This window comes from Centropristis striata, chromosome 13, assembly GCF_030273125.1.
Source record: "Centropristis striata isolate RG_2023a ecotype Rhode Island chromosome 13, C.striata_1.0, whole genome shotgun sequence".
NCBI lineage: Eukaryota > Metazoa > Chordata > Actinopteri > Perciformes > Serranidae > Centropristis > Centropristis striata.
This window is the reverse complement of record NC_081529.1, coordinates 9,421,380-9,444,994: the sequence shown is the minus strand read 5'-3', so window position 1 is coordinate 9,444,994 and position 23,615 is coordinate 9,421,380. Positions and strand designations below refer to the sequence as shown.

At 38.9% G+C, this 23,615-nt stretch overlaps 1 protein-coding gene across 1 annotated transcript; it reads left to right on the top strand.

Moving 5' to 3' along the window:
• Nucleotides 1-5,042: 5,042 nt before the first annotated feature.
• On the top strand, nt 5,043-16,215 carry ldlra (low density lipoprotein receptor a). Its single transcript, XM_059348366.1, has 18 exons — nt 5,043-5,596; nt 9,192-9,317; nt 9,801-9,923; nt 10,018-10,398; nt 11,088-11,210; nt 11,313-11,435; nt 11,580-11,699; nt 11,907-12,032; nt 12,259-12,430; nt 12,517-12,744; nt 13,514-13,632; nt 13,737-13,876; nt 14,040-14,181; nt 14,666-14,803; nt 14,962-15,303; nt 15,491-15,568; nt 15,688-15,851; nt 15,952-16,215. Exons 1-18 carry the CDS (start codon nt 5,539-5,541, stop codon nt 16,006-16,008), a joined length of 2,760 nt encoding a protein of 919 aa, XP_059204349.1. The 5' UTR covers nt 5,043-5,538; the 3' UTR covers nt 16,009-16,215.
• Nucleotides 16,216-23,615: the final 7,400 nt, after the last annotated feature.

Below are 23,615 nucleotides of genomic sequence, written 5' to 3'. Positions count from 1 at the left end.
AGAAGTCGGCCATGTTTCTGGATGTTGTTGATATATATCTTGCATGATTAGAGTCTTAACCTGCATTTGCAGATGCAGCGACGAACTCAGTTACAGAACATGAGACACGAAGAGCGGTTTCCTGAGTGAAAACATTTGTTAAACCTCCATCGCAACTTCTTCCCTATGCAGACTTTGTCACTCTTTATACTACATAATTTGACTTCTTCCATTGAAGCAGCTCTGTGTGTCCTCGCTCACAACTCACAATTACAACATACATGGGCTTATATTATATGAATTCTAGTGCATTAACCCTTGGGAGTCCACAAAGGCATCAGTGCACGACTTCATGCAAAGTTCTACCTTCAAACTCCATGAGGCCAGTTTAGGTTTGATGATGATAGGCCAAATAAAACCGGAGATAAGGTCACATTTATTTAGTGATGGAAAAAAAATATAAGACCATTGGTTTCTCTTCAATTTCTTGTTCATTTTAATGCCTGGTACAACTAAAGGTACATTTGTTTGGACACATATAATAATACAACAAACAACAAAAATAGCTCATAAGAGGTAATAAAAGATAATGGTTATTAAGAAGAAAACCTTGTTAAATGTCTAGATATCAGCTCTTAAATTAAACTCTTATCAGCTATTTTTGTTGTTATCATTATATTTGTCCAAACAAATGTACCTTTAGTTGTACCAGGCATTAAAATGAACAAAAAATGTAAGAGAAAATAATGGTGGTCTAATATTTTTTTCTGAGTGTAGATGTTCTTCTCATTTAACCTCTGAGATGTTGAAAGTAAAGATAAAGTTAAAAAAAAAACCCATAATTGTCAAAAAATAATTTTGTTTTTGTGGGGTTTTTGCTGTTTTTGGGTTTAATTATAAGCAGGCCTGACATTAGGGGGTGTACAGATGACCCCAGACTTAGGCCCCGGGGGTGCATGCAGAAGTCTATGTTGCTGGAGTCGGTGGATGAGGGGCCCACTAAGTAAGATTCTGTCCTCCTGTCCATAAATCTTAACAGCAGGCCTGCTTATAAGTGCAAACAGTGAATTAGAACAGACTTCATATAATAACATGTCAGTTCGTTTGCTGATTCAGTACATAAAGGATCTGAGTTCTTGATCTGTGCGTTAGTCTGCATCACATACACGTTGTCTCTTCTTCTTCTTCCATCTGGCTATTCTCTGTAAGTGGATTCCATGATGTACATATTTTATCTCTGGCAGCAGCGTGACAGCGTTGGCCTCGATTCTTGAATTCCATGTGTAGCTTCTGTGAGGCCGATCTGCAGCTCCAGAGTGAAGAAAGAGGTCACACTGACTGACTGGTGTTTGGTTTCTCACGTGCTCACTTGACAAGACACATTTTCTTATGCTCCTTTGAAATTTCATTTGTTTCTGTGCGCAGTGGAGTAACAGTGAAGGTCAGAGATAATAAAATCAACACAGACTATCCAGGAGGGTCCCATGTTATCTGAATGTATAAACCTCCCTGTGATAATAACAGGGTCAATGTATGTACTTCAACCAACTTGATAGGTATTCCAGCTAAAGGGCTTTTCACACCACCGTTGCCTTTCCTGTGCCTCTTCCATGAAATACATTCAACAGAAACATCTGGATTATTATTAATCTGTTTCCAATTCCAGATTATCCCAGAACTCTCCTGAACTATATGACACTCTCGCTGCTGGTTCAAGGTTGTTGTTTTGGAGTTTTATCTCGTTACATGTACTTTATCTCCACCTCTGATGTAAATCTCATTGTAAACTATCTTATGGACGCAGCAAAGTTTGAGACTTTGAACCTGAAATAACATGTTGTGTTTTTATGAGAGGTGACCAACCTCGATCCTGGAAGTAGTGATATGAAGATAAAAGCTGCACTAACTACTTTATAGCCTGTTGGTATATTATTAGAAAGTTTTACACCCTTAGTGTTTTAATTGATAAAAAAACTGACATGCAGGACATTCACATTAAACACACTGCAAAAAACATTTTAGCTTAGCAAGTATTTTCTTCTTATATCTAGCAATAGTATCTTAATTATATTGTTTTGAGTACAATTTACCTACTGACCATAGCTTAATGAGCTTATTTAATTATTAGTATGATTATGTTCTTATTTAATTATCTTATTGTTTAAAAATTTCTTTTTTAGGATTGACATTATGAGCTTTTTCATGCTTTTCAAGCGATTCAACTGTTGAATGTGGTGAGTTTTAACTAAAATATTGGTTCCAATTGAGAGTTTTAGTTGCATGTAGTTTAAATGTTATTTCAAAAGCATTTTCTAAAACCAACCTGGCTTATTTGAATGTTATTACAGTTGGGCTATTCAGCCACAATTGCTCAAAATAACTATATCGAATATATTGAGCGTTTATGGTATTTATGTTTATGATATTTCTTATTTTAAAAGCTTTTTAAAATTAGCTACTTTTTCACATTTCTGTTTCCAGTCACATACACATTTTGGTCACTTCTCGTCAAAGTCACATGACCGCCACACCAGGGTGTTGAGTATACGTCGCTTAGGGATTTAATGAGTTAAGGTGAAGCATAAAGCTGAATATGGGAGATTCTAGAAGATTTAAAGTGTTTGTTACACGGGTGTCACCATGGGTTCTTATGGGTTAATTCTAGTTATTTAGTCAGTTGGTTTTTGCAGTGCATGCATTGTATAAGTAAATAATGTCCTTTACCTTGTATGAACTGGGCCGCTGCTTTGTGTTGACCGGTTTGTTTGGTATTATTTAAATATTGAGCGTCTGCTGGAGTAGGCCAGCTGCCAATCTTATAGACCGTCCACGTCTAGGGACAACTTTTGGACTTCAAACCAGATGATTGGGAAAATCTTATTTACTAGGGGAGGGGGGACAAAAGTTATATAGGTTTTTTTTTAAAGAAAAAAATCATCATATTTTAAGAAACAAGTCTTAATTTTACAAGAGAAATGTAATGATATTATGATAACTTACTCATCAAGAACCATAGAGTCATATATTCTGACTGAAATGTTTCTGACAGTCCATATATAGTTCTGTAGGAGAGATGATGCCTGTGCCTGGGGCCCGTTGGGTTATTATCTACTCTGAAGCATTTCAGTTATACAAAAAATAATTGATGAAGCCACACAAAAAATGAGTTTCACAAACTTTATCCATTTTAAATGGCAATAAAATGCATTTTGTGTATTCAGCTTTTACAGTCGGTCAAATCTAAAATAAAAAAATAAAATAAAAAGTAATTTTGATTTTGATTTGATTTGATTGATCATATTCTGTGTGTAATCTACAACATGTGGGATGTTTTCATCTTACATTTTTTTATGTAAAAAAAACAAGAAATGAGTTAAGTCACCATTGACAAAACTGGCAACCTTTATAAATTGCCATATTTTATAGATGGAATTAAAAATGTAATCAAGCAATCCTTGACAATGTAACAACATGGTCGCAAATAAAGTTGGAATAGTTTAGACACAATCCTCTGTTAATTGTGGTTTAATTTTCATTGTGATGTGAAGAGATTGATTAATAAAGTTTTGAGAAGAAATACACTTTATCTGTCAATAATAAATCACATTATCACAATCATTTCATGGAAAGAGGTAAAAAAAATATTTTATTTTATCTTTATAGGCGACCGTGAATAATGTAATTTCATTTTTTTTTTAAATTCAATGTGGTTATGGTTACTTATTTTTTTGTTATCTGACCACATAATCCAGATACATGTAATACATGTATAATAAATGTGATCTACCAAACTCTTTGCTCTAGCGATGCGTCGACTGGCACTGACAACATTCAAATCTGCATAAATGCATAAATCATCCACCTGCCACACCCAAATTATTTAGTTCCTCCAATTTAGAGATCCGCCCCCACATGGACATTTCACTTCCTTCTACCAGTCCCTGTAGGCTGTGCAATTTTTTTCAAATGTGTAAATATTTTGTCTTAAAATTGCCTTTAATTTAGAGAAATTGCTTACAGAAATTGTAAATATTTCCATGTGCACATTTATGTCATTGCAGCAAATATTTTCATATAAGTATATATAAATATTGACATTCAAGTAACAGAAGTTAACCAAAACTACTAACTAAACCCAGATCCAGATTAAGAAAAAATAAATAAATGGAATTATGAGATTAAAGTCGTAAATATTGAATTAATAACGAGAATAAAGTCAAAAATATTGAATTAATTACAAGAATAAAGTCGTAAATTTTGAATTAATTACAAGAATGAAATTGTGAATATTTAATTAATAATTAATAACTCCAAGTCCATCTGATACTTATGATAATGTGATGCTGAAGTGCCAAAAGATTTATTATCTCCTTGTTAGTGAAACCTATCTTAAAGTACAATTTTACTAAATGCTCCATGGCCCTCATTTTAACAACTCGCCTCCTTTAATTTATTAAATATTTACAATTTTATTCTTGTTATTAACTCAACATTTTCAACTTTATTCTCATAATTAATTCAATATTTTCGAATTTATTCTCGTAATTAATTCAATATTTACGACTTTAATCTCGCAATTTTTTTTTCTAAATGTGGCCCTAATACTCCGTCGTAGAATGAGATATTATTATATTTTAATAATACATTTTCTTTTTTTTTTTTGAACAATTTATTTATTGAAATTTTCAAACAAAGTACCACTATTCAGAGTCAGTACAATAATCATTAGGTATTAACCCCCTCCCCATGGACAAGAGTGGGAAGAAAAAGGATAATAGTAATAATTATAATAATAAAAAAAGAAAAAAGAAAGGAGAAAAAAATAAAATAGAAAATCGATAACAAGAAAAACAACAACAACAACAACAACAATAATAAAAACAATAAAGATGAGAAAAATATAAATAAATTAAAAAAATTAAGAATACGTTTTCAAGTTCATTTTCAAGGTAGTTCACAAATTTTCTTAATATATTTTTTATTGATTCTTGAAATCTCAGATTAACCCCCTCCCCCTCCCCTCCTAACCTTGACCTTAACACCCCCTGTAGGCCCCCCTTTAGAAACCCTCCCAGGTCGTGGCTACGCCCCTGTAAAGCATGCATATCTGTGGGGTCAGAGTTCACCTTCAGGGGATGAAACTTAACTAATGTATCCAAATACTGTACGTGCGTGTGCGCGCCTCTGCTGCCTCTCTGAAAGGGTTAAACTCATAGTAAATCCGTCTCCTCGGGACTCCGCCTCCCAATTGTTGGGGCTGTTTGCCTGAGAAATCACACCACTCCAGATCCCGCCTTCTCCCTCTCGGGCCCCTGGCGGCCCCTCCCACACTGGACCACATGAAATGGGTCTGATGTTGTTGTCAAACAGTACAGTGTGCCGAGCATCCTCCTCTGATCCTGCAGCGGGAGCATCTCTTACAGCAGGAGGCAACAACCAGCCTGAGCTCTACCGGTGTCAAGCAGCAGCCACCTTACTCACACTCTTATAATAATAACAATAATAATAATAATAACTCCATCAGAGACGTCCATTCATCTCCCAGTGCGTCTGGACAACATGGGACGGCCGTGGCACGCGTCATTGTTGTTACTCTTCTACTTCTTTATCCACACAAGTAAGTTCAAATTTCTTTTTTTTTCTTTTTTTTCTTTTTAGCATTTAAGTCATTAATTAGCTCTCTTTCTGACTTGGCATCTGCGTTAAACAATGGAAACAATAGACCGGGCTTCTGCCTAATGCTGTTTTATATGACTATATGTTTAAATAGCATTATAAACAAGATTTTCAGCCAGTATTTAGTCTGTGCCGGTTTAAATTGCCCACTCTAGTGACAGCACCGGATGCAAGGTGATGGGGGGAGGGCGTAATTATTCACAGAATGTAGGTCAAATCTCTCCGCTCACACAATGAACGTTACACCGCGACTCTGCCTTTTATTTTCCCATAATGTAAACCTCTACCCATCATGCATATTTAATAGCTTTGTCTTGCACCTTTGGTCCGTAAAAAATGCTGTAAAAAATAAAAAAAACTTTAAAAAAAAATAAAAAATCTATCATGGGGGCATTTGGATGCATTTGCCGGCATTAATGTATTCAACATGATGCAATATCCAGCCCATTTGCAAGAGGCTGCCTCCATCATGTTTCACCTGAAACGCCCTATATATTGTGGAAATGAATGGAAGCCCTCCAACTCTCCCTCCAATACAAACACCGACATTGTCTCCAGCCAGCATTCCTATGAGTTTAGGTTTTTTTTTTAACAGTGATGAGAAGTCACCGTCAGACCTGTTCCCAAGTGTGCTGGTTCTGGGAAATGGTTTGTGTGGTGAAACATGTTGGGACTGGTTGTCACCCATCCACATTTCCACACCACAGCCAGTCACAGAGACATGTGTAGTAGTGAAACGTGTCCCATTCACCCCCATGTTGTGAAATGATTGTCTTCCCACACGTGTTAGGACAGAGAGGCTTTATTTGAGGAGAAATTCATGGTCTCAAAGTGGTCCCTTTGTCTGTAGGGATTTGATCTCGCTCTTGGTCAACTTTTGTTCTAAAATATTAAGCATGAGCAGTTTCCTGTTGGGCACCTTTTGGCCAATCAATTAAACAGACCAGATGTCACTCAATGGGCAGCAAACATGAACATGAGCACATTTGTTTTTCCTGGCAACATGGGTTTTTTTCTCAATCAATACAGCTGACATTTGATCCAGTTTGTCTTTGAAGGAGGTGACTTTTTGAGCCCAGTAAGTAAATAACCAACATGAACTTGGGTTTAGGTAACATGTCATCAGTTTCAGGGAATGGGAACTGATCTATAAAATGAAAAAACACCACTGAGACAAAAGGAAAGTTTGCAAATCCACCATAAATCTAAAATCCTTAGTGTATTTTGTGTGTGTCTTTTACCTGCCAGGATATCCCGTAGATAAGACCAGGTTTGTCAACATGAAATTGATAACTAGCTTTATGGCGGGGGCAATAATACACACCCTTTCACATGAAGCCATAAAGATATGATTGGCTTAACAGTCAGTAGGAGATTTACTTCACAGCCATAACACTGAAATGACTGTTGGCAGTCTTTAGAAGTCATATAAAATACTACAACTGTGGCAAAAATCATTTTCTCACCTTGCAGAAGAAAAAAAAAAGCTTCTTCATCTTGAACTAAAGCATCAACCATGACCAATGGCGCCAGATGTTTGACTTCACCATGAAGCTTTTATGATTTACTATGCTGTCAGCCATTCATGTCAATGCATAATTTATGATTTACACTTTTACCATTCATTCTTTTAGGGCACAAACTTATGAAAATGTAAATACTTTCACATAAATATTTAATTAGCAAATCTTGCATTTTACTTTTAGATGCTAAATGTGTAGCTGCTGGTGGTAAACACTTCGCTCTGCCCCCTTTCAGAAACAGGTGGCCTACCAGGGTTTAGAGCCCCCAGGCCCAGAGGGAGGAATGGCCTCTAGTACCTTTTCATGAAGTGCTGTCTCTCTGATGTACAGTCTAATTGCTCCTTCCGGTTCACTGGCTTCATCGGGTCCATTAAAGATGGGGGTTGGGAGGACATATGAACACATTTCAAATGTATTTCTGTCAGTAGGAGCCAAAATGAGATTTCTATTGTGTATTAAGAACTTGCCATATCAGCGGCTCCCTGATAAAGGCTGATAAACCCGGGCTTGCATGCAATAAGTGTCCTTGTTTGACTCGCAGTGTAACCATTTATCTGCCCTTGTTAAACAAGTTGCAGCAGGCACGTGTGGGCTTGGTCATGTGTGTGTCATGCCAGAGTATATAACTCCCAGGCCCTTTCTCCTCTGGCAGCATATTTATTACCATGTCTTTGACATCCACCACCCCATATTGAAATAAAACCCAACTGGCAAAATGCCAAAATGACCCTCAAGTAAAAACATCACTACAAGTGAACTAAGACCTACTTCCTTTAGATTACCTTTGATTTGTGTCATGAGATAATGTTTTATCTGCTCTGAAAAAAAACCTGTGTGCCGACCAGAAAGATGTTTTTAGGCAATGCTAATATTTGTCTATCTGTGTCCAACATTTTGGTCCAGACAGAAATATCTTCCTTCATGATTGCATGAGAACGAATCCTAATATCTCTGGCGCCACCATGAGCTTCACATTTGTTCATTCGTTCGTTTGATTGCAATGTCCCTACAACTATTAGATGGGCTGCCATTACATTTGGGGCAAACATTCGCCTTCCCCAATTGTAACAGCTTTGGTGATCCCGTATCTTTGCATCTAATGCATCATCTGATGACATTTTAATTTGTTCAGTACATTGGTTTACAAAAAAATACTTGCAAAACTAATGACACATCCATCAGCCTCAGCTGGACGTCGTGTTTAGAGCTAAATGGTAATGTTAACATGCTAACTAGCTAAACTAAGATGCGAACATAGTAAACTTTATACCTGCTGTGTAAAGATTGTGTTGATCATTTCTAGACATCAGGCAATAATGCTTTAAGAAGTGGACAACAATGACTTCAGTACTTTTACCATTTGGGGGTTAGAAGTAGTGGTTGACCGATACAAGTTTTTTAAGGCCGGTGCCGATAGGATTATTTTGACATCAGTCTTAACCGATCCCCGATATGTGCTGCCATTTCTTTTTTCTGGTATCAGCAGCAGCTCACCAGAGAATGGCAGATGTTGCACCGAGCCTTGCCTGGTGTTGGCTCAGTGAAATGAGCTAATTGATCGGCGAACGCACGCATGTATCGGCCGATGCCGATACAAGTAAAAAACGCAAATATCATCCATATCGGTCTATGTCTAGTTAGAAGTTGCGTGTATTCAAATAAACAACAGCAAAAGTTAATTTGAGCCGGCATGTATAGCCTTACATAGATATTATGAAAAAAGAACTCTCACAAGACTGTTTCACATATCTTATGTTTCCATCTAGACATGACCAAGGTTCTGCCAATTTTGCTCAACTGTTATAGTAAAACTTCACAGCGCTGCCAGCAAGTCTGTAGACTCTTAGTCTTGTTTAACAGCATTCTGAGAATTACTTTTAAATGGGATTTCTTCTTTTCATTTGCTGCCATGTCTGTGTTTATGGCCAGTCTTCCTGAGCCAGCCCCTGATAGATGATAACTAAAACAATGGCCTTTTTAGCTGAAGTGTGTGTTTATATCTGTCTGTCATAGATGCATTGACAACGTGTGGAACCAACCAGTTCCAGTGTGGGAATGGGAAATGCATCACAATGAGATGGGTGTGTGATGGCACGGATGACTGCGGAGACGGCACAGATGAGCTTCCTGGTACCTGCAGTGAGTAAAACTTGTTGCTCAACATAAGAATGGATTGCTTTGCATACATACTTTTTTTTTTAAACACGTGTGTTTATTACATTTTGATATAATTCCAGTATTACAAAAAGAACATAGACAAAGCAAGGTACAATACAGAACATTCACAGCAAGACATTATCCTAGTATACATATCTAAATGTCTAAAACAGGACTACACATTGAGTGGTCACAGAAGGCCAGAAATAAATACTCAGAGATCGTAAATGTACGTTTTTCAAGTGCAAGAGAGTTTGACAGTCCTGCAAACCAGGCTTGCAGACTTGGTCTCGTAACAGATTTCCAGTATTTGGCTATGGTGTGTTTTGCTTGTAACAAACAATAGACAACCATAGAGAAGACAATCCACAGGAAACATTCACATACATACCTTTTAATCCCACAATCACTCGGTGTGATGATTACATAGTCTCAGTTACCATTTTCGGTGTATTTAACTTCCAGTGACCAGAACTTGTAGATCGTCAGAGTTCAGCTGCGGAGACCGCCTTAACCAGTGTATACCCAGCACCTGGCGCTGTGATGGAAAAGCTGACTGTGAGAATGGAGCTGATGAAGACAGCTGCGGTAAGATAACTTCAGGCTGCACAAGGCCCACAAATCTGTCTCACTGTTTCTTCAGTCACATGTGATTGATCCCCTGTCGTGTTCTCTCCTGTAGCACCAAAGCAGTGCACCAACACAGAGTTCCGCTGTTCCAATGGTCAATGTGTGTCATCCTCCTTCGTGTGTGACGACGAGGCAGACTGTGATGACGGCAGCGACGAGGCTTCCTGCCCGCCCATCACCTGCAGCTCTATGTCCTTCCAGTGCCACAACACCGTTTGCATTCCCCGCCTGTGGGCTTGCGACGGTGACTCCGACTGTTCCGATGGCTCCGACGAGTGGCCCCAGAACTGTGGTACAAAGAAGCCCAACACTGCTCCGGTGCACCAGTGCACATCTCTGGAGTTCCGCTGCGGCAGCGGAGAGTGTATCCACGGCAGCTGGAAGTGTGATGGAGGAGCTGACTGTATGGATCGATCAGATGAAGCTAACTGTGGTAAGTGACTTTTCTGTATTACATCACATGATGTCCTTAATTTAAAGTCAACATCTTTTGAACTAGGGCTGCTTGTTTATGGCATAAATCATAATCAGAATTACTTTGCTCGACAACCAGTGGAGTCGCCCCCTGCTGGTCATTAGAAAGAATGCAGGTTTAAGGCACTTTCACATTGGCTTCCCTTTTTAGGATTGGAGGTTGAAAACAAGTTCATCATTGCCAAAAAGAATGTGACGCAATAACTACTTGAGCTTGATTATCCAGCCAAAATCGTAACTTAACTTAAAATACTATTAACCAGCACCCGACTAAAGACAATGGCTCAACATTATCAGTGATATTCAAACAATGGAGAGACTCACATATAGACTAAAAACTAAGGAAGACTCGTTTTCTAAAGGCTGGGATAAATGGTTGCTGTACATGTCAAAAAATGAAGAAATGTAAAATATTGTTGATATGTAATGTGGAGCGCCCCAACAGGCACTGTTCCCCTTTAATTTCCCCACTTTATGTCTTTCTCTCTAACTTTCTCTCTCTTGGACCATACTCTATATAAAACCAATAAAAGAAAGTAAAAAAAAATACTATTAATCTGCCAAAATCAGCCAAAATCGTAACTTAAATTACTATTAATCGCCCAGCCCTATCTTGCACTCAAATTTCTACCCGTTGCGTCCCTTTAGCTCGCTCCACCTGCCGCCCTGATGAGTTTGAATGCGGTGACGGCACTTGCATCCATGGCAGCCTCCAGTGCAACCATCAGTACGACTGCAGGGACATGAGTGATGAAAACGGCTGCGTCAACGGTACAAATCTCCACCTTTACACTTCCTATCCTGGTTGCTTGCAGCCAAATGCAGTAAATGCAGCTCCGTGTCTATAAATTCATCTTGTTTTATTTTTAACAGCAACCCACTGTGACGCCCCGACCAGATTTAAGTGCCGCAGTGGAGAATGCATTAGCATGGAGAAGGTGTGTGACAGGAAGCGTGATTGCAGGGATTGGTCAGATGAGCCTCTTCGGGAATGTGGTGAGTACAGAGGCCTCTCATCCATAACTGTCTGCTTAATTACTACTTTATGTATTTAATGAGGGTGTCTGCAGCCTGAGAATGTGAGTAACTGTACGTCGTCAGAAAAGAAAGATGGTCAACCTTTTCTGCTTCCCACTGTAGGCTCCAATGAGTGCCTGTACAAAAACGGCGGCTGCTCTCATATTTGCAATGACCTAAAGATCGGCTATGAGTGTCTGTGTCCTGCTGGATATCACCTGGTGGAACAAAAGCGATGTGAAGGTAACACCCTCCCACACAGTTACTCTTTTATGTTTCATTTGTGTCTGATTAACAAAAAATGTTGCAATCAGTTTGCTTTGACGCAAGCTTCTCCACGCTAAAGATCTCAGATAAAACGGGATCCTGTAATCCCAGGGACACAATGACTCAGTGTCCTGTTTCGAAATGTGTGTTTCACTTCTTTTTTCCCCCTTTTCTTTGGCTCAGATATCGACGAGTGTGCCAACCCAGACACCTGCAGCCAAATCTGCGTCAACCTGATAGGCAGTTACAAATGCCAGTGTGAGGAGGGTTACCAAGTTGATCCAGCAACCAAAGCATGCAAGGCCATCGGTAAATATCAGCTCTCTGGGTTCTTTCCAGGGAATTTGCTGCAATATTATGTAACAGTTCGTTGTTTAAAGATGGTGAAGAGGGTTAAGCATACTTTTGTCCAATAGGTCAAAACAAAATCATGACTATGTATGGTTTCTTAGGAAACATAATAGTTCAAATTTCAGTTTGATCTGCAATTCCTACAGAAATACTAATAAAACTAAAATGCTCTCTGACTTTTTAGGTACTATAGCCTACCTGTTCTTCACCAACCGCCATGAAGTCAGAAAGATGACTTTGGATAAAACTGAGTACATCAGAGTAATCCCCCGCCTAAAGAACGTTGTGGCTCTCGACATGAACATGCCGACCAAAGAGATCTACTGGTCAGACATCTCCCAAAAGAAGATCTACAGGTGAATGAGAATAAAACCAGAATGACAGTAGTGGTGTTTGTTTCTTTTATTCTTGCTTGACACCAGATTTTTTCCTTTCAATCCAGAGCTCAGATGGACACGGCCGAAGACACAGCTCAGCACAGTGTAGTCATCGATAGTGACATTGAAGCTCCTGAAGGCATCGCTTTTGACTGGATCCATGGTAACCTGTACTGGACTGACAGCATCCGCGGCACCATCTCTGTGGTAACCGCTGATGGTAGTCGACGCAAAACTCTCTTCCACCGAGACTTGTCTAAACCTCGAGCCATCGTGGTCGACCCCCACAGCAAGTAAGTGAAATAGCAAAATTCAGTAAATCCTTCCTACACTGCAAAAGAGGTGTGTCTAAAAACAAAATGAAAACATTAAATTTGAGGGAAATTATCTTGCTGCATGGAAAGATTATTTCACTTGACAAGATTTCTTAGATTAAGATTATTGAATAAGCATGTTGGACGCTTAAAATAAGAAATTAACTCTTAAAACAAGATAAATTAAAGCTGCAAGCAGCGATGAACTGGCCCGAGCAGAGCGACCTGACAATTATTTGTTTCTTACCAAGATAATAAAAAACTCATTCATCTTGTGTTAAGAGTTAATTTCTTATTTTAAGCGTTCAACATGCTTATTTCAAGATTTAACAATCTTTATTTAAGAAATCTTGTCAAGTGAAATTATCTGTCCATGTAGCAAGATCATTTCCCTCAGATTTTGTGTTTTTTTTTTCCAAATATTTTTATTGTCAATTTTCAGAGTAACAAATAACATACATACAAAAATAATAAAGATAATAATAAAAGGCGAACAACACAAACTATGACATGTCAAAACAGAGTATACACAATATCACACTATGATGTCAGAGTCGAATGTCCACTTAAGTGTATCAAATGTCCCAATAGGTACTCTTCAAGAACACACGATAATAATAATAATAATAATAACAATAAAAATGTTTTTTATCTTGTTTATAGACACCCCTTTTTTGCAGTGTAGACTCTCTGCTTTGTGCACATGAATTTCTAATTCAGTATTGACAACATATCTTTATCCTCCCAGCTTTGTTTACTGGACTGACTGGGGGAATCCTGCTAAGATTGAGAAGGGAGGTCTTAACGGTGGAGACCGCAACCCTCTGGTCACTGACAACATTGAGTGGCCAAATGGAATTACACTTGGTAAACTCTAGTGTTAATGTCTCTCTGGTTTCAAGTTGTAGCTATTCATATGAATGCCAGTGGACTGACTTGTTGACCCCCTCCCCCATCTGCTTCCTTCCCAGACCTGTTGAACCAGCGGCTCTACTGGGTGGACTCTAAGCTGCACACCCTCTCCAGTATCGACGTGCAGGGCGGTGGTCGACGTACACTCATCATTGACGAACACAAGCTGGCGCACCCGCTGGGCCTCACTGTGTTTGAGGTAGATGTTTACCACCTGATAAACTCTGTTAAACATAAACCCAGAGCTGTCAAATACAACATGCCTCCCCTCCACACATGTAAACAGTAGTATTCCTCCCTGCTACTACTTCTCCATACCCTGTCTCGTAAATGCTCAAGCTTTGTTGTTGATGTGCTTGTAGGAGAGAGTGTTCTGGACGGACGTCAGTAACAATGCCATCCTCAGTGCCAACAGGCTTACTGGTGGTGACATCACATCAGTGGCAGAACATCTATCGTCACCAGAAGACATTATTCTCTATCATAACCTCAAACAGCCTGCTGGTAAGAAACACCACTGCCACATACTATTCACAAAATGTGTTCACATCAAAATCAGAGCCATGTTAATTCTGGTTATTAGATCACATATCGGATCATTACTGACCTTTTTATTGAATGTTGAGCATTGGCCAATCATAGTTATTCACTGTCAATTCAATGGAGGTTTGTCCCTGACCACAGCTACATAATGGCAGTTTATCACACCTGCAATAGTCAAATAGTTAAAAGTTTAATTATTGGTGCATTCATTCACTGGTTTTACTGCCTAAAGGTGACTACAGAGGTTGTCAGGGACATTAAACGTCATGGTCAGCTGAAGTCCAACAAACCTGGTGTAGTGCGTTTTTCGTCTAACGTTAGCTTTGTACTTCTGACGATTTTCCGACAAAGTTTATTTCCCAAAAAGTCTGACTATTGTTTTAGCATAATAAGGGCCTTCAAAATGTGTAAAGCGCTTAAAATTTCCTCCTCTTTTCCATTGCAGGGAGGGATTGGTGCCAGGTATCCGGCTGTGAATTCATGTGCCTGGCAGCTCCTCAAGTGGGCAGACATCCCCCAAAATACACCTGTGTCTGTCCAGATAACATGATGTTAGCCAGGGATATGAGGACATGTGTACCTGGTATGTAATGTGTTATAGAAGAGAAAAAAAACTGCTGTCTAATGTCAAGAAAAAAATGACAAAACCTAATTTGTGTCACCTGAATAGAATATTTTCATTGTTGAAGTGGCCTTATTTCTGCCTTTCACGCCTGCTTCTCTGTTTTTGTTTTTTCCCAGCTGTGCCAACACCACCAGCTCCCGTGCAGCCTCAAGTTCCAGCTATCGACCCACCTCGTCCGCCACCAGTGCCAGCCAGTACCACACCTAAACCCCAGGTCCGCACAACACCTGAACCCCAGGTCCGCACGACACCTAAGCCCCTGGTCCGCACCACAGCTAAGCCCCTGGTCCGTACTACCACAGCTCCCATCATAATCCCCAGCACTACAGCCAGACCAGTGCAACGCATCACCAAGCCTCCCATAAGGCCCACCACACCTGAACCAAGGACCCTTGCACCCCAACCCGTGACCCCTAAAATTCCTCAGACCACCACAGGGGCTCCGGTTACCTCTCCAGGCAAGTACCATAATGGTGTTTTTTAAAAATGTATTTCATTTCTGTTGATGCTTTACCTTCCTATTGATCATTTTAAAAGGTTGGTTTTGATTGAGTTCATTGTCCTCAGCTCTGACATACAATGCATATAGTGCACGTCGGCTCCATGTATCATTAACTTTTTCTCTTGTGTTTACCTTTCCTTCAGATCTCCGACATGCATTTGCTGCAGCTATACCCAGCACTGCCACCACCCCAGTAGCTCTGTATATTGCATTACCTCTCGGTGAGTTGCTCTGAAGGCTGTTGCAAAGGCAACTTCTTCACAGGAACTACAAATGATTTGAAATAACAAGAGTGCCAAGCATCATGTCTCATCTGTCTTTCTATGTCTGCCTCATGTAGCGATCATCTGTCTGGTGGCTGTTGGCGGCGTGCTGCTATGGAGGAACTACAGGCTGAAGAACACCAACACGATTCACTTTGACAACCCTGTTTATCAGAAAACCACTGAGGACCAAGTGCACATTTGGAGGAGCCATAGCCCTGATGGTTACTCCTACCCAAAAGTGAGTTTCACAGTCTACAGTTCAGCCTGTTTGCATTTTGTTTCAATCAGCACACAGTATATGTTATGTCTAACATCCTTTTTATTTGCTGTTCTAACAGAGACAAGTTGTGAGCTTGGATGAAGAGGCAGATAATCCAGCCTTTACAGAAAACTGAGAGGGGGAAGAAGAGCCTCGATGATAAGCTACCTTGAACGTCCTTTTGTATTTTTACCTCACACGGCACAAAGATATGGAAGTGAAAGCCAGTGTCAGAACCACTATATCCTCACATCAAGCGCTCTGCAGTTTTTTCCATCCATTTCTGACCATCCATTCCTCCCCAAACCATACCAAATAAGCGGACGATGGATTCCACAATCTAACATTTCGTTATCCGTTTTAACGTTATCCTAACTGTCATGATGTAACCGAAGAACCGTGTTATTGTAAAAACCACAAAATGACTTCAGTAATTAGTTTAACAGAGCTCAATCAATGCAACTTTTCCTAATGTGTGTAAGGTAATGAGCCTTGAATCTTGTAAATATAGTTGTTTATTATGTTTGTCTGTTCATGGAACATTATCAAAGCTTATTTGCTCTTTAGGCCACTCTCATGTCTGTGCAGTTAATATGGGGCTACGATGACCAGACGGTTAGCTCATTGCTAAGCTCAAAGACTGGAAGAAGGGGAAAACAGCTTGCCTGGTGAAAATTGCAGTTTTTATGCCTATATGATAGGTGTTTTTTGTACAGAATATACAAATAAGACAAATTAAGTGAGCTTTGGAAACGCTAGCTGACAGATTTTGTTCCCTTTGGACAGAGCCAGGTTAGCTGTTTACCCTTGTTTTTGGTCTTTGTGCTAAGCTAACTGCTGCTGAGATATGAGAGTGGTGTCAATCATCTTGTCTAACCCTCGACAAGAAGGCAAATGAGTATATTTCCCAAAATGTTTTACCATTCCTTTAATTTTAAAGCTTGAGCCAGGAGGCAGTTAACTCACCTCACCATATAGGCTTGTCACTTTTACGCTTTATTTTCTGTAAGGAACAACATAATAATGTGTAAGATAATTGGTAAGATTTAGAGATGAGGGCAGGTGATTTTATTACTTTTGGACAGAGCTGGGTTTGCTGTTCCCACTGTTTTCGGTCTTTATGCTAAGATAAGCTAAGCTAATCGCCTTAAATCTTCGCTTTCCAGATAGAGGGGCAGGCATATGAGGGCAGGTTCTGAGGCAGCAACTACCAACACTTTTACAATTTTACGCTGTCCAATTTTATGCTGCCCTCCATCTAAATGTTGTGTATTGTTATAGTCACACGGACACGAGAGTGCATCTTCTCATCTACCCATGTACATAAGAGGTGAATTTATTTAACATCTGAACAGCAGATTTAAAGTTGAGCATGCACTAGGTGAATGTAATACTATTAAGTATCCTTCATGTGCCAGTTTAACCAGTTTGACCTCAGCAAGTCTCTAAGATGTGTGTATATGTGTCATTTTGAGTTTAGCACCAGTCACTGCCTCAGTAATGGAGTGAAAATATTACCAAAAGGGACCTGAAGACACAGCTGTAATTAACCTCAAATAACCTACACACTGTGTTTGTGCCTTGATTTAAACTGTGATAGCCTTCAGATTTCACATACCACCATGTGGTCACAATGCAAGGTTCTTCAGCAGCTGTCTTTTGTTTAGTTTCTCCAACATTTTCTCAGCTCCATTCTCCTGATTTTCGATGGGCTGTCTCTGCCTCGGCGAGCCGTCTTTAAATTTTCCCTCCCAATGCCCCTCTGGGGAGGACCAGTGCATTCCACAAAGCCCAAAAGGCTTTGATGCAAACACGTGTGACCAGTGGAGCCGTGTCTAATGCTCTGTGCCATGGCACGTGTACATTTACATCCTCCCTCAGGGCCTGAACTTCAACTTGCCTCCAGCTGCTCTAAGAAAGCCATGTGCCCTCTCACAGTTCTCACCGGCTGTTTGAGCTCCTTTATTTGTATCGCTGACAAATGTGTGCCTTTTAATAATGTTCACATGTTCATATTGGTGCTATTGAACTCAGTGGAAATGCATAGAATGTGTCTTCCTGTTTACAGTAAGTTGAGGTTAGTTACATACAGGTGAGGTTACACCTAACAAAGACGTTTTTGTGATGTGGGTTGATGACAACCGTGAGGCTTTTAGGTAGAAAACATAAGTTCTAGTAAAGCTGTACATAATGTCATCTGACATTCACCGACTAACAGTGCCGATTAAGCGTGTAAATATAATGTTCATAAATGTAAATATTTGTTCTTTTATTGGTAATAATGTCAGTGTTTTAGACTTTGTTGTAAACTTAAAACATTTGCTGTACATAAATAAATGCTTCTATTTATTATAGAATCACTACTGTCTGGGTTCCATTATTGAAGACTTATTTCTGAATTTAGTTGGTTGCATAACTTATCAACAGGTTGCTTTGGCCACGTTTTCATTTTGCTAGTACCTGGAGTGTAAAGCTGAACTATTTCAAATGTTTATTAATTATTTTTAGCTAACTATTTCAACTTTAACCTATTACATTCAGCTAACTAAATGTAACTGTTTATCAATTAGCCTATTTTAACCCATCACTTTTAGTTAACTATGTTTTCATACATATTTTTTTTAGCTAACTAAACTTTGACTGTTTATTTATTACATAGCCATCTATTTTTAATTATTTATTCATTGTTTTAGCTAATTATTTTAGCTATTTCTAGCTAATATCTTAACTGTTCCATCCATTTCTTTTAAATAGCTATTTTAACTACCTTTAGCTAACTATTTTAACTGTTTATCACTTACTTTTAGCTTAGCATGTTTTTAGCAAACCATTGCTAACCGTTTATTACTTATTTTTAGCTGAGCATGTTTTTGGCTAACCATTGCAAACTGTTTATGTATTACTTTTAGCAATTAAGCCAGCTTTTAAGAATGCTTTTAACTAAAGATCAGCATCACGCTGATTTGTAAACCCATTTGGCTCCTCAACACAAATATATTAATTTATTTTAAAAATCAAAACACAATTGCTATTTTTTTTGTTGTGTTGGTTGGGTTAATTAGTTCTTTTAAATAAAAAAAAGTTAGTTTTCCACATACACTGTAAGAAACTGTTTATTTTAACTTTCCCATTGCAGTATTTTCAGTTGGGCAGAATTCATGTATAGTGAAAAATGATCACATCAGGCATCCTTGTTATTTATTTCCCAAATTTTCAGTTTTTCCAAAACTATTTGGATGTTATTAGCACTTTTTACATTTATTACTACATGGTGAAAAGCCATGTCTTACTATTCTTCACTGTGTTGTTATCATGGGTGGTTGGAATGGTATTTGGCAGATGGAAGTCTTTGAGTAACGACCAGCAGCATGTTCCACTGTTTTCATTCAGCAGCTCTGGTATGTAGAAAACGTGTGTGGGGTTTCTCTCTCTCTCCCCCCCTCTCTCTCTCTCTCTCTCTCTCTCTCTCTCTCTCTCTCTCTCTCTCTCTCTCTCTCTTTCTCTCTTTCTCTCTCTCTCTCTTTTTTTTTGTTGGGGCCGGCTGTGTTTTTGTAGGTCTTCTGGAAAACGAGACCTCCTTCCTAGAAAGTCAGGTCGTCCCAGTGAAAGGCGAAACCACACAGTTTCTTAGAAATTCTCCAACACAGTGGGACCACAGAAAGGAAAAGTTACAACACTGTCTTATAGTCTGAATACATCAATACATATACCCCTCATAATTTGAATTAATATTTAGTCTTTTTTCTTCCTTTTTTTTTTACATGCTGATAATATACTATATAATTTAGACACAGTCTAAGAGTGTTGTCAACTTCTATTCTCAGGTGATGTGCTCATTATAAGCCAACAGTATAGTATTTTGAGCTGATTTGTAAATGTAGTCCTACAAGCAAGCTTGTCAGACATGGTCAGAAGAGTATGACACAGCAACAGATATCCGAGAAGAGAGGGAATACAAACAACCAATCTGCGGTCAAACCTTTAGGCATGTCACGTGCAGCGTTCAAGGCTGAAGAGCGGAAATGTTGAGTTGATAACACAAGTCATGTAAAAAAAAAAAAAAAAATGCTGTGACACGTCTAAAGACATGTGGTTAAACATGCAGATCAGAAAACAAGCAGTTCATGCCATCTCTCAGATCTCCCTCTGAGAAAAATACTGAATATTAATATAGGTATAATTATTGCATCATCGATCAGTTTGAAACTTTCCAGATTAATCACTGATTTGAAACACTTGATGCTCAAGAACCTAAAAGAATCTAGACTCCTGTGGTACAATGTGTTCTGTCTTGCACAGAAAATGTGAGATATTCAAAGAAAAGTTTAATCTAAATCCCTTGACATGATTAATCATTAATTTCCCCCACAAAGGTCATGTGCGGCAGACTGGATCGTTCCAGCTGCTCCCACAGATGAATGGAATAAATACTGCTGTGTTTTCTACTCACTACATGTGTATTTCAGTTAGGAAGAAAGCCTGAACATCCAGTGTGCTGAAGCAGTTCCTTTTGATTGCAGCACATTATGAGTTATTTATTTTTTACATGAATATGACTCAACTTCATTCATAAACAGTCATACAATTAAATCCAATAATATGATGCGTTTTCTGTGTTTAAACCTGTGATGCCCAACATATAAACACCTTCTAATGCACAACATGGGTCCAAAATGACTCACATTCATTTCCCATGTTATTTCATGCTGGCTGTGTGTTTGAATAACTTTTTTTTATTACAACAGATCATTATATCCTTTTATTCTTTCATACTTTATGAAGAAAAATAGTTTTTGTATAATAACATCTAGCACACATGGGTGAAAATTGACCTTGTGCATTAGAAGCGTAGTGATAAAAAAAAGGGGGGGTAATTCAAAAAGTAAGAAATGAAAACTAAAAAAAATAGGATGTATGATGATCAAAGTTATTTGAGGAAAACCTGCAATACTGAATGATGAAATTAATTTATTGCAAAGACATAGAATATAAAAACTTAGTCGGGTCACTTAGACCCATGTTGTGAATCAAAGGGTTGGTGTTGGTGTAGACTAAGCATTACATATCCCATTTGGCACAATCACATAAATTAATTCTGATGAAATATCTGAGCAGATTCCAATAACTTTGCCTGATGTGAGGACAAAGCGTGAGGACAAAGAATGAGGACAAAGTGTGAGGACAAAGTGTGAGGACAAAGTGTGAGGATTTGATGACACTGTTCACCTGATCCTACATAAACAAAACCATCCAGCCGGACCGTCACTGACCTTTGCTCAGACTGTGTTTTGTTGGACAGCGACCTCATTGGGAGGCATTCACCGCTCACCCGACAACAGCTTGACCAATGGCGCTACTAATAATATATATGATATTCTCAGAATCCACCCACCCTCACATTAAATTAATTATATCCTCTAAAAGTTTGTCCCATTAAAAAATCCTCTGGTTTTATCAGTTTATATTCAATGTTTTTCCATTATTTTGTAAAGATTTAATTTAATATATACAATTTAGATTTAGATTCAGAGTGACACAAAGACACTTCACTAACTACAGCACTGTTTGTGCTTGATGAAAATATTATATGAGGCTGTATATTGTTTTTGAAGAAAACCAGTAGAAATGGGAATTGACAAGACTTTATCGATACTACAGTCTACACAGGTAGTCAGCATCAACAAAATCGAGTCTGAACAGATTGTGGATTACATGATTACATTTTTTTAACATGAGCACAAACCAATAAATTGATAAGCTTGAAGGCAAAAGATTTTGATACATTGGTCATTTTGCAACTGATTCTCAACTGGAAGCGGTTCTTGACTCCCCTCCCTACTTGCCAATAGTCAAACTAAGCCACCATGCAAATTTCATACCAGCTGTTATCTTTACAGCTGCTAGCTGAGCTGTTTCTGCATGTGTGTATACAACAGTGTCATCAGCATACTGTGGCACTGTGGTGGAAGATCATTAATAAAGCCTACAGGCTAAATGATAGGAGGAGATTGTTCATTTAATCTTAGTGAATCAACAGACTTAACACACTGTATCCTCTTAAAGAATTCTGAAGAAGAAAAAAATATTTATGAAATATGAAAGCACCAGCTAGTCATCTAGGTAGGTATACTAGTGATGCAAACTCGACTAGGGGAAAGAGTGGCCACCAGGAAAGTCTCAGGCCGCACCCTCTCAAAAGGCCGCTCACTCTGCGTGTCTCCGCTACAAGTTAGCCCCCAGAGGGATTTAGAGAGTCTGGAGGAGACGTATGGTTTCCGCCATCGCTAACCGTGCACAACGTCAGTAGCTGAAAGCAGCATGGCTAATTATGCATCTTAGCTGATCATAAACATAGTTATTGTCAATTAAGACATCGCTAACTGTGCACATAGTGTCTGGTGCTTGTTGTAAACAAACAGAGATCACTAAGTGAAGACCTCCTGCAGCAGCAGCACATACACACTGTACTGCTACAGAGCTAACTGTAGCTAACTGCCGCTAACGGCGGCTCTTCTTAATAAGCTGGTCTCAGGCTCGTTAGCGGCTCCTTAAGAAGAGTAAGAAAAAGTCGCTGGATTTGTCTCCAGTAGCTTTCTTGAAAAATAGTCGTTAAGGGGGTCTGAACAGTCGCTAAATTTAGCAACAAAGTCGCTAAGTTGGGAACACTGTTTTGCCGGCTTTTACAAATGGCGCGTGTTGTTGTCGTGTAGAGTACTATGTCACATCCCGATTAGCAACCTATCCAATAAGTAACCAGGCTGTTTTCAGGGGAATACCCTGCTCTTCCACAGGGACTAAAAAAGGCCAGACAAAAGCTCGCTCCAGACTGCTTGTAGTCAAATTAGGGGCGTTTCGGCGAGTGAGACCCGCCTCATTCCAGGTATTGTCCGGGTATTGCCTGGTAGTGGAAACAGCCCTTATCTCCAGCTTGAGAGTCGTGTTGTGCATGTCCCCTGTTAAATAGGCAATAAAGTGAACTGAACTACTTTTTTGAGCCTCAATTTAGCAGTTTCAGTGAAGTGTTTTACTCTATAGCCATGTGAAAAACACATCCACCTTCCAGAGCTACCTGTGCATGATCTACATTAATGACCTGAATCAAGTCAATGCTTTGTGTTTTTCTGCTGGCATGGTTGTGTGTATGATCCTGTTTCAGGGCATTCTTGATGTTTTTGGTCTATATTGATGCTGGCACAAGCCAGATCTGTCAGTCAAGTCAGGTTTGTTCTGGATTGTGTTCATCCCACACTGCTCTGATGGGACATGACGTATTGTTTGGTCTTATACGTCACACAGCCTTGCCATCCCAGCTTTCCAAGTGCTGAGTAAACATCCTCTCCAGTAAACTGGGGAATAAACAACGTCCTGTTCCATCAGTGATTACACAAACAGATTCACTTTTCTAATGAGTAATGTTATCCTTTGTGGGATATATTATTGCCACATTTAGTGTAGGTGGCTCACCTTCACTCTGTGTTGATATTAAACTGATGGATAATGAAGTAGAAATAACAATATGTACAATTAAAAATTGTAAATTAAAAACAACCACATAAGAAAATATATTTTTTTAAAGATTAAAAGAGGAAGGGAATTAATTTCTTATATATGAAAGACTAAAGCTGCATTTATAATAGATAAAGAAATAAAATAATAAAGAAAAAATGTATCAACTCATTAAAATTATCCAGACAAAATGCAGCCCTCTTGTGTACTACATGTATTGTACTGGTTTTGCTCATG

Excerpts from the sequence above, each read along its gene's own strand:
- ldlra (XM_059348366.1), top strand. The coding sequence starts at position 5,539 with ATGGGACGGCCGTGGCACGCGTCATTGTTGTTACTCTTCTACTTCTTT. Across the intron at positions 9,318-9,800 it reads TGAGCTTCCTGGTACCTGCA|TGACCAGAACTTGTAGATCG; the intron begins GTGAGTAAAACT and ends TTTAACTTCCAG. Across the intron at positions 14,182-14,665 it reads TAACCTCAAACAGCCTGCTG|GGAGGGATTGGTGCCAGGTA; the intron begins GTAAGAAACACC and ends TTTCCATTGCAG.